At 51.0% G+C, this 11,159-nt stretch overlaps 1 protein-coding gene across 5 annotated transcripts in view; it reads left to right on the top strand.

The window, feature by feature from the left end:
- The window catches only part of pik3cb (phosphatidylinositol-4,5-bisphosphate 3-kinase, catalytic subunit beta), a 42,246-nt gene extending 31,087 nt beyond the window's left edge, over positions 1-11,159 (top strand). For 4 of the 5 annotated variants that reach the window (XM_084673975.1, XM_084673974.1, XM_084673977.1 and 1 more), the window contains exons 8-24: positions 259-348; positions 765-1,016; positions 1,115-1,211; positions 1,350-1,480; positions 1,751-1,804; positions 2,569-2,757; positions 2,968-3,089; positions 3,429-3,572; positions 3,673-3,772; positions 5,358-5,554; positions 5,851-5,960; positions 6,207-6,285; positions 7,611-7,778; positions 8,117-8,240; positions 8,628-8,773; positions 9,010-9,142; positions 9,273-11,159. In XM_084673975.1, coding sequence (XP_084530101.1) covers positions 259-348; positions 765-1,016; positions 1,115-1,211; positions 1,350-1,480; positions 1,751-1,804; positions 2,569-2,757; positions 2,968-3,089; positions 3,429-3,572; positions 3,673-3,772; positions 5,358-5,554; positions 5,851-5,960; positions 6,207-6,285; positions 7,611-7,778; positions 8,117-8,240; positions 8,628-8,773; positions 9,010-9,142; positions 9,273-9,410 — 2,274 coding nt within the window. In that variant the 3' untranslated portion in view covers positions 9,411-11,159. The remainder of the gene's footprint in view (positions 1-258; positions 349-764; positions 1,017-1,114; positions 1,212-1,349; positions 1,481-1,750; positions 1,805-2,568; positions 2,758-2,967; positions 3,090-3,428; positions 3,573-3,672; positions 3,773-5,357; positions 5,555-5,850; positions 5,961-6,206; positions 6,286-7,610; positions 7,779-8,116; positions 8,241-8,627; positions 8,774-9,009; positions 9,143-9,272) is intronic. The other variant, XM_084673978.1, reaches the window with a different exon arrangement.

An 11,159-nucleotide genomic window follows, 5' to 3' on the forward strand; every position in this document is an offset into this window, starting at 1 on the left:
CAGAACCAGTCATGTGATGGTGTTGTTCCTGTCCAATGCTGCTGACCTTAGCAAATCCACTCTGCCTCACACCAGGCTGACCGCCCTGACCTTCACGTGTGTGTGTGTGTGTGTGTCTACGCTTGCCAACATTGGTGTGTGTGTGTGTGTGTGTGTGCGCACAGTTGTAAAGAGGAGTGTGGAGATTTAAGTGTACGGTATGTAGCTCCTCCCATTCTCCCAGTTCTCATAGCGGCTTGTGTTCTCTGTGCTCCCCAGCAGCTGCACACGTGTGTGTGGGACGTGCCTTTGCCCTTCAAGATCGTCCTGCTCAAGGGCAGCAAGGTGAACGCTGAGGAAACCGCCAAGGTAACCCCACCCTGCTGGCACGCTGACCTCTGACCTGACCTCCCCGACGACCATCCTCCCAACCTTGACCCCTACTAGCTCGCCACAGGCATTACGTTCTGGAAATCTCTCACTTGTTTATTAATACCCGTTATTACCCCCCCCCACCCCTTCACTTAACTACCCCTGTGCCTTCCTTCTTCATCCTCTCTCTGTCACTCCCTCTTATTCACTCATACCCCTGTCTCCCCCCTCTCTTCCTTGACTCTCCCCCCCCCCCCCCCTCTCTTCCTTGACTCTCCCCCCCCCCCCCCCTCTCTTCCTTGACTCTCCACTCTCTCCCCCCTCTCTTCCTTGACTCTCCCCCCCCGCCTCTCTTTCTTGACTCCCCCCCCCCCCCACCCCCCTCTCTTCCTTGACTCTCTCCCCCCCCCCAGGTCCAGGTGCGTGCCGGCCTGTTCCACGGCACCGAGCTGCTGTGCAAGCCGGCAGTGAGCAGCGAGAGCAGCGGGCGCTCGGAGCACGTGTGGAGCGGCACGCTGGAGTTCGACATCGCCGTGAGCGACCTGCCGCGCATGGCCCGCCTCTGCTTCGCCGTCTACGCCGTCATGGACAAGGTCAAGAAGCAGAAGTCCACCAAGAACGCCCACCCCCACAAGTACCAGACCATCCGCAAGGCCGGCAAAGTGGTGAGAGGAGGGCACACCTGACGCGCACACGCGCGCATGCTTGTTTGTGTGTGTTTGCTGAGGCTACGATGGCTCTCCCCTGTGTGTGTGCCCCTCAGCACTACCCTGTGGCCTGGGTCAACACCATGGTGTTTGACTATAAAGGACAGCTGAAGACGGGAGACATCATCCTGCACAGCTGGTCCTCATTTCCTGGTGAGAACACGCTCACACACACACACACACACACACACACTGACGAGGTGTGTCTTCAGCAGCAAACGCTGTGCACTCATTCCTGAGCTTTTACGTACAGCATATGGACCACGGTGTGTGTGTGTGTGTGTTCCTCAGATGAACTTGAAGAGATGCTGAACCCCATAGGGACTATCCAGACCAACCCCTACACGGAGAACGCCACAGCGCTACATATCAACTTCCCAGAGTACTGTGCACACCCCATTGTTTTCCCTCCCTTTGACAAGGTCAGGACACACACGCACACACTCATTATGCAGACATTGTCTATAGCCTTAGAGCACACTAACAGGCTCATAAACAAACACTTGGCCCTGTTCACAACTTGGCTAAGTCCCAAGGAGTGTAGTGTTGTTTTCCTTTCAAGAATTCCTCTCATGTGTTCTATACATGCAGTGTGTATAACACGCTCTTTAACCTAAACACACACACACCCACGCAGTCTCGCTTGGCCCTTACCTTCAAACACGTGTGTGTGTGTGTTCTTCTCTCTGTAGATACTAGAGAAAGCTGCCGATATCGCCGGATCCAGTGACTGCTCTCCAATGGTAGTGAGTTCCAGCCACACTAACCCTAACCTCACACCTGCATACACACACGCATACCCGCATTCACACACACACACACACACACACTGCACACGGTCAGATGGACAGTTCCCGAAGAAAGTAACTGCGTCAGAGATCCTGATCTCGCTGGGGTCCAGTTTCCAGAGCAACCCAGTTGATGGTTTTGGCAGGGTGTCACGACAAAACGCCTCGCCCGACCAGATCAGTGTCCCAGATCAAAACAGGCCAGACGCACAGTCTCCCTCTCCACCCTCCCTCCCTTTCCTTTCTCCTCCTCTCCTCACTCTTCTCCCATCTGTCTCTCCTCTCTCTCCTCTCCCTCCTCTCCCCTCCCCTCCTCTCCTCTCCTCTCCTGTCCTCTCCCACCTCTCTCCCTGACAGCGCCCGGGGAGAGGACGGATAGTTCTAGAACACCATGTGACAGAGACGGCTTGCCAGAGCTTGCCCCCTCGCAGAGTAGTGTGAGCAGCAGGGCAGTTGGTGACAGACAGACAGACAGACAGACAGACAGACGGCAAAGGACCAGGACATGTGCCAAACACATGTCCAGTTCTGTATGTAGTCCATGCATGTGTGTATGACAGACTGGCACCAACCAACTCACAACTCAACCAAGAAACTCGTCTTTTCAAAACGTCATTCGGTCGCAGGCTGATCCATCTCTTGCAGCAAGCGTCGAAATCCCCTGTCCTGCACTGCCCCCCTGTGGCCGCAAGCCCTCACTGCGCCCCGCTCTGCCTCCGCAGGGTCGAGGAGGGAAGAAGTTCCACATTGAGCTGAAGGAGATCATGGAGCGCGACCCGCTGTCCCAGCTGTGCGAGAACGAGAAGGACCTGATCTGGACCTTGCGCTACGACTGCATGGAGAACTTCCCCCAGTCGCTGCCCAAGCTGCTGCTGTCCGTCAAGTGGAGCAAGCATGAGGACATGGCTCAGGTCAGCAGGACAGCGCGCACACGCTAACATCTTCTGCTCAATGAGCCGCTAGTCTCTGAAACGGTTCAGCTCCAAGTCAGTCTTGAAGTCAGTGTTGACAAACTAGTGTGTAATTCTACATCTTTCTTATGATGGCGTGTGTAAGCATACAAACTCACTCAATCTCACACTCTCTGTCTCTCTCACACACACACACACACACACACACAGCTGCAGGCCCTGCTCCAGATCTGGCCCAAGCTGAGTCCTCGGGATGCTCTGGAGTTGCTGGACTTCAACTATCCTGACCAGTACGTCCGGGAGTACGCTGTGGCCTGCCTGAGAGAGATGAGGTAGGCTGCACACACACACACACACAGTAGACAGATTGAGAAAGATCAGGTAGCCCCCACACACACACACACACACACACACACACTAGATTAGGATTGATTTATTATAGGTATAGATTGTTTATTGCAGGTTTAGGTAGGTTGACATGGTTTATCATAGGTGTATATAGGCCTGTAGGACACTGGCAAGAGAAGCAGGCAGACAAGCATTCCAATGCACCTGGACTTGTTCCAAATGGCTTGAACTTGAATCTGCAAATCACTGTACTTTCATAGTCAAGCAGTCAGTTTCCTTATTACACTCACGTTCCGCCCCCCTCGCCCCCCGTCCCCCCTTAGTGACGAGGAGCTGTCTCAGTACCTGCTCCAGCTGGTGCAGGTGTTGAGGTACGAGCCCTACTACGACTGCGCGCTCACACGCTTCCTGCTGGAGAGAGCCCAGGGCAACCGCAAGATAGGACACTTCCTCTTCTGGCACCTCAGGTAGCGGTGACACACGTGTGTGTGTGGCGTGTGTGTGGTGTGTGTGGTGTGTGTGGTGTGGGTGTGTGGAGCTGCATAGTAACGGTGGCTCCCCCTGCAGGTCAGAGATCCACATGCCGGCTGTGTGTGTGCAGTTTGCCCTCATCCTGGAGGCCTACTGTCGAGGGAGCATCCCTCACATCGAGGTCCTGAAGAAGCAGGTCGGACTTTAACACCCACACACACCCACACACACTCACACATCAGCCTGCCATCTGAGCCTGTGTAACCTCTACATGGTGCTGGGTAGGGGCTGTGGTCTGCCTGTCGTTCACGCTTTCCATTTGTGTTCCGTGTTTGTCTGGGCTAGGGATGCACCGAATCCAGATTTTTGGGGTCCGGCCGAATACCGAATCCACTGGTTAAGATTCGGCCGAAACCTAATACCGAATCCTACTCCCATCCTCAGTCCGTTAACACAGTAAACACATTAATAAAGTCAACAACGTCCACAGCAGTGTATTTTTTATTTTTTTACTGTAAAAAAACAAAAACAAAGAAAAGGCAACGTTATGCCAGGAAGACAAGTGGCAAGTGGTATTTTGACAAATACCATGCCTGTGTTTACCCTATCTCAAGATCCAATCAATATCCAAAATATTAGCCTTTTAAATTTCTTGAATTTCTTTTGGATGTTTCATACGCAAATGTTTTAACAGCAGACATGTTGTGTATTGTTTAGGGTCCTTGCCACCATGAGATAGATCGGCTTTGCAAATTGAACATGTAGCTCGACTTGAATCGCCTTCTTTTGACTGAAAGTTCTGCCAAACAACACTTTTTCTGCTCACGAGTTGCATTTCCACTTTCTCTCAGCCTACTGCATTGAACAGTCCACCTACGTAAACACCTTCTCGTAATCAACGGCGGCGTCATTGTCGACCAGCGTAGTGCGCGTAGTGCAAGTGTAGGGTTCGCATTCTGTGAGAAAAAATCGATAGTTCAGTCGAATCCGAACCCCGTCAAAAAGCCCAATATTCGGCCGCATCCGAATCCTGGATTCGTTGCCTCCCTAGTCTGGGCTAGTTTCCCCTCACCTCTCTCACTTCTTCAGACACGGACAGGAAGTGGCCTCCTGCTCCTCAAGCAGTGCCAGGCTATTGGTCTTTGATTTTCTGAAAATAGTTGAAGAAGTAGAATGTTGGCACACCTTAAATCGTATTTCCCCCCCCCCCCCTCAAAAAAAAAACAGAAGACATTCCCTGGGAAGTGTACTTTGCTGAGAGATTATGAGTATATTCAGTGATCCTCAACATGTTGTTTATTGAGTGACTTCGTCAACATTACAACATTTTAACTTGTGATCTGAAAAACAAGAAGAGTGGGTCCTTTTAAAGATCTCTGACATGAGGACCTGTGAACCAGCTTGTCACAGCCTGGCCTTGTAGCAGTGTACTGGGACCAGTCCAGCCAGGAGCAGGGGTTATTTATAGAAGCAGAATGACAGCAGAGCGACCTCTGACCTCTGACCTCGCCCCCCCCCCCCTGTAGTAGGTCCACTTCCTTCCACTCCCTGTCTGCAGCTGTCCGTCAGTACTTCACTTCCTGTTTTGGAGAGCTCCCTCTGTGGGGATGTTTCAGGAGGATGGGGGGGGGTCACAATGTGCTTGTTTACCGTTGACAGTTTCGACTGACCTTTGACTCATCTTGTCTGTCTTCCTCTCTCTCTCTCTCTCTCTCTGTCTCTCTCTCTGTCTCTCTCTCTCTTCCTCTCTCTCTCCCCCCCTCTTCGTCGCCCTGCTCCAGGTGGAAGCCCTGAGCAAGCTGAAGTCTGTGAACGAGCTGATCCGGCTGGGCACCCTCAAGAACGCGCGCAGCAAGACCAAGGAGGCCATGCTGACCAAGGAGGCCATGATGACCTGCCTGAGGCAGAGCGGCTACACGGAGACGCTGTCCGACCTGCACTCCCCGCTCAACCCCAGCATCCTGCTCTCCGGCATCAAGTGAGGGGAGGGGGGGGGGGGGGTGTGGGGTGAGAGGGAGGGGGAAAGGTAGAGGGGAATGGAGAGCAGAGGATTCTGTGTTTTCTGAGACCCAACTGTTTGTCCTTCTTTGCAAATGCACGTTTCTCATCTTGTATCCAGTTCTTATACCCATCTTGTGCTGTGTCTCATTTTCTTCCCGGTCTTCTCCTCCTCCCTTTCACGGCCTCCTCCTTTCCCTCCCTCTCCTACCCCCCTGCCTTCTATCCATCCCTCCCCCCCCCTTCGTTCTCCCTCTCTCCCCCTCTGCGTGTCAGCGTGGAGAAGTGTCGGTACATGGACTCCAAGATGAAGCCCTTGTGGATCGTCTACAACAACAAGCTGCTGGGAGGAGACAGCCTGGGCATCATCTACAAGAACGGAGACGGTGAGGGAGGGGAGGGGGGGTACAGGAAGGATGAGGAGTCGGGGGGGGGGGTGACAGGGGAAGTGAAAGGGTAAAAGTGGGTCATGATGGAGAAACATGTGAATGTGGGAAGATTGACAGATCACTGGAGAGAAAGAGTAGCCTGGCTAGAGAAGGGGGTCATGGGGAACTGGATTGAGGAGAGACGTAAATGTCTCTCTGTATGTAACAACTTCCTCTTTCGGCCTTCCATCTCTTTCTCCCCAGATCTGAGACAAGACATGTTGACTCTTCAGATCTTGAGGTTGATGGACCTTCTATGGAAAGAAGCAAACCTGGACCTTAGGTTTGTATGTGTGTATGTGTGTGTGTCGCGAAGATGAGCGAGGTGTCTGTTTGTTCCTGTGCTCAGTAGGGAAGAGGAAGCACTTTTGTGTGGAACGGATTGGGGGGGGGGGCAGGGTCACTAAATCACCCCCTGCTAGACTAACCTTTCACTTCTCAACACACCCGATATTCATACCGCACACACGCACACACACACACACACACACACACGAGTCGCCTCTCATCCTAATCAGATCCACACATGCGCTTTGAAATGCAAACACTCTGACACACACGCACTCAGGCACAAACACACATCTGGAGCGAGGCAGTGGAGCGCTTGTTTTGACAGTTGAGCTGGAAGGCAAGCCTCAGGGGTCACCAGGACAAAGGTTCTGCAGGAGATGAAACTCTTGGAGTTCAGGGAGGAGGAGGAGGAAGAGGGGGGTGGTACAGAAGATAAGGCCAATGTTAGAACGACTACAACATGTTGTGTGTGGGTGTGTGTGTGTGTGTGTGTGTGTGTGTGTGTGTGCGTGCCTCTGATGCGTGGCTGGTGGGTAATTCCACAGTGCTTCTGCTTGCACGTGTCCTTCAGATGTTGCGAATTTCCGCGTGCGTCCTATTACGCACATCCGACACGCTCTCCACCCTGTTGAACATGTGCCCACGGGGCTCTGAGACAGTCATACGCAATAGGTTCCAGGATCGGGCCCTGTCAGGTGTCCACCACGCCCCCTAGTGGATACGTGGACAACAGTTGTTCCATAAACCTGATATGGAACCAATGTGACAGCCAAGGGGTTTAATAACAACAGTTTGATACTAACACACATCTGACTGTGAATGGGACGGATAAACACCTTCCTGGTGTCGATGATGCAGCTTTGAGCCGTCTCAGCTCATCACACCAGCAGACACAGACACAGCCAGCCTCAGTAAAGGCGGGGGGGGGGATCGTTTTCCGTTACGACTTTTTACCAGAGCGTCACATGTCGGAGAGAGTGTTCAACATGATCCGCATGTGGATCCCATTGCCAGTCATCTGCTGCTGGCAGAATCCTCCTTCACACCCTCGGCTTCCCAGTTTAACCCCCTGATGTCTGCCAGCAGCAGAACATAAAGGATACTCAACTCGCTAGTCTCAAGAAGGATACTGGTACTGTTGATGAGGAAGAGAAGGTTAGGGTCAGATTGTTTCTGCTCCTTTTTACGTGTGTTCTTCTCTTTGTTGATACGATTGAATCAAATAAAAATGTCTACAAACAAAAGAAATCCTCTATTTAGTTTGATGAAGGTGTTTTGCTCTGACGAGTTTGCTCACACGTGTTTGTCGGCGTTCAGAATCGTGCCTTACGGTTGCCTGGCGACGGGGGACCGCTCCGGCCTCATCGAGGTGGTGTCGTCGGCGGATACCATCGCCAACATCCAGCTGACGAGCAGCAACGTGGCAGCGACGGCGGCGTTCAACAAGGACGCCCTGCTCAACTGGCTCAAGGAGAAGAACTCTGGGTAACGCCACGCTTGGCAAGCGCTTTGTCTGGGTCGGCTTTCAGTTGGGTTGTATCATGGGGGCTGCTGGAGGAATGACTGCAGGGTATATGAGGAGTACAAAACCATTTCAATGTTTCGTGAAAAAACAAGGAATGGTCTGGAACATTCCTGGACATTTTGAGCTGGTTTAAGGCTCCTCCTCAACCTGTGTGAATACGATATATTAAAACCAACACTAAGAATAATTCCGGACTGGAATAGGCTGGAACACCTTGAATATCCTCGAGAAAATGACCCCTGACCTGATAACTGTCAACTCTGTGGAGGTTCATGTTTGGCCCTGGTGTGTTGTACAGGGACGCTCTGGAGCGAGCCATTGAAGAGTTCACGCTGTCGTGTGCAGGCTACTGTGTAGCCACTTACGTCCTGGGCATAGGAGACCGCCACAGTGACAACATCATGGTTCGCAGTACAGGCCAGGTGGGTGACACTGTTACTCCCTGGGAATACTACACACACACACACACACACACACAGCCCTGGGAAATACTACACACACATTGTTCTTGCGAGTACCACACACACAACCTGTCGTGGGGAATAGTACAAAAACACACACTGTTCTGGGAATAATCTCAGTGTGTGTGTTAGGTCATCGCAGTAATGTTGACTCTGTGCCGCTAGGGGGCAGTCTGGTCACTGACTGACCCAAGGTGGCAACTACATCACTGATGGGGGACAACATTTTTAATAGCTGCTTCTTATTCTTTATTCTGTGTGATTTGAATTGTTCTTTTTGATGTATGTATTCCTTGACATGTTCTACCCTTGGTTCTCACTGATTGGACCTCTGCCCCTGTCTCTCAGCTCTTCCATATAGACTTTGGCCACATCCTAGGGAACTTCAAGTCCAAGTTTGGGATAAAGAGGGAGCGTGTTCCCTTCATCCTCACCCATGACTTCATCCATGTCATCCAGCAGGGCAAAACGGGCAACACAGAGAAGTTTGGCAGGTAGCCCTTCAACTCTTACTCCACACAGGCCAATACACACACAAGTAACCTTAATCCTTCCTGATCGGTTTAGTGAGCCTGTGGGTTGACCTAAAGAGTTTGTTTTGCATGAAGCCAATATCATGCTTATGGAAAGAATCCTGTTTCTGTGGTTGGTCGGAAAGGTTAGCAGCATTTGTTTTTGGAATGCTGTCACAATTGACTGTAACGTGTGTGTTTGTGTGTGTCTCCCCCAGTTTTCGACAGTACTGTGAGGACGCCTACCTGATCCTGAGGAGAAACGGGAACCTCTTCATCACTCTGTTCGCCCTCATGCTGACGGCCGGCCTGCCTGAGCTCACCTCCGTCAAAGACATCCAGTACCTGAAGGTACGCCCGCTCAGTCATGACGGGTTGTGCTGTGTGCACACAGAAGAAAACCACTCATTTAGCGGCCTTAGCGCGGCATGGTGACATGTAACAGAATTGACCCCTCTCTCTGTTTCCCCTCCCCTGCCAGGACTCTCTGGCCCTGGGTAAGACAGACGAGGAGGCCCTCAAACAGTTCCGCCAGAAGTTTGACGAGGCGCTCCGAGAGAGCTGGACCACCAAGGTCAACTGGATGGCCCATAACGTCGCCAAGGACAACCGCTCTTAAAGCAAAGATACCTTGGGCGGGGAGGGGGGCGGGGGCGTGTAAAGAGTGCCACGGTGCTGTATGAACCCGGAGGGGGGAGTGGTTTTGTCCTTGGTATGCCTGAGGACAAAGAGGACATCAAGAAGGGAATCTAGAGGAGGAATGCGTATGTGATCTGAAAATACGCTCTGCAAACACTGCACAGAGATACTGTAAACATACACACACACACACACACACACCTACACGCACACACCTACACACAACTCCCCAATCCCCCAGGGCATGACATTCTACTCCCTCCACCCCTCCTGGTCACACATCTGGCCCCTGCTACTGACCTGTCCACCAATCCCATTCCACTCACTTGGTCACGTATTATATCTCTGGATTTAAGGTAAAGCTGATCGCGAGCTTTGCACAGACACAGCACCTGTGGAACAGCCAGAACAGCCGGTGGAACAGTAGAACCAGGCCCCTCCCTCCCCTCATCCCCTGAAAATGGACCGCCCCGGTCCCTCAGTCCAGGGAAAAGGATGGTCGGATCCACGAGTACTGAGAGAATGGGTACGGAGAGGGGGGGGTCATGATTGGACCAAACCCAGGTCGACCAATCCCAGCTCCCGTGACTGCTTGACTGACAGCACAGACAAAGAGGGGCTGTTGAGGACTGAAGAAGCCGCATGTCTCACCCATGTCTTAAAACGGCGCCAAAATGTGCACACGCCCAGCTGAAGTGCTTCTTATTGGACATTCCCTCTCATGCCTACTGCGGGAAGATTGTATTCTGTTTTTCTTTCGTTTTCTTTTCTTTGTTTGCCTTCTTTTATTTTTATGATTGTAATGTTTCAGAGATTTATGTGCCAGACTACTTTATGACTGCATTAAGAAAAAGAGAGAGTGATCGAAAAAAGAGATGGGATGGAATGTTCTTGTAGAGAAAGAAGATAAGAGAGCTTAGAGCTCAGTTCTGAGGCTAAAAGGCCAACTGCACCGTAACCACATGAGCTATTATACAGTACAACAGTGATAGCAGGAGTGTTTTTAAAGTTTAAAAAAATACACTTGTTTCTTTAAAATGTTTGTTTCACTTTTCGGGGTTACATTTTCTGGGTTCCATTTCTCTATCAGTTGAATGCTGAAAAACGGTTAACCAAACCACGCAGTCTCCAAAGCTTGCCTTGCCTAAAGTTTGTCAGACTTGACTTTGAGAGCACCAAACACCCACTCACACTATGAAACAACTCACAGACTCATGCATAAAAACATGCCTTGTTGGACCAAAACAGTTATTTGGTTGGTTTGTTTTTACTGTTTTAATTCTGTTCCGAAATTGAATGTCAATGCAAAAATAATGTGCCGTTCTCAGTGTGATTCATTTTACGTTTTAAAATCAGCAGGTGTGGCCGGAGTTTCTACAACGTGTGGGAGGGGTTTGCAAGCAGAGGGCCTGACACTGCGATTCAAAACTACTTCCTGGTTCTGACAGGATGCTCCTACAGCATCTGCATTTGTGTTTTGTGCAATATTCGTACATGAGTACATATGATATATATATATATATATATAAGTATGATGATCCCTGGGGCCCAAACCTAAGTCTATAATGTTGTCACTGTGGCTTTACTTGTGATGCTGCTGTATTTCGCACCGCTAGCCTTCAACAAGTCAACTCAAGACACTGGATTTTGTCAAATGTACAGGCTTTTATTGTTTTGCTGGTTTCGTTTTCATAGGAGTTTTATTAAAGTTATTTTCCATCGAACTGAA

Source organism: Hypomesus nipponensis, chromosome 15, assembly GCF_054491055.1.
Source record: "Hypomesus nipponensis isolate SF chromosome 15, ASM5449105v1, whole genome shotgun sequence".
In the NCBI taxonomy this organism is placed as follows: Eukaryota; Metazoa; Chordata; class Actinopteri; order Osmeriformes; family Osmeridae; genus Hypomesus; species Hypomesus nipponensis.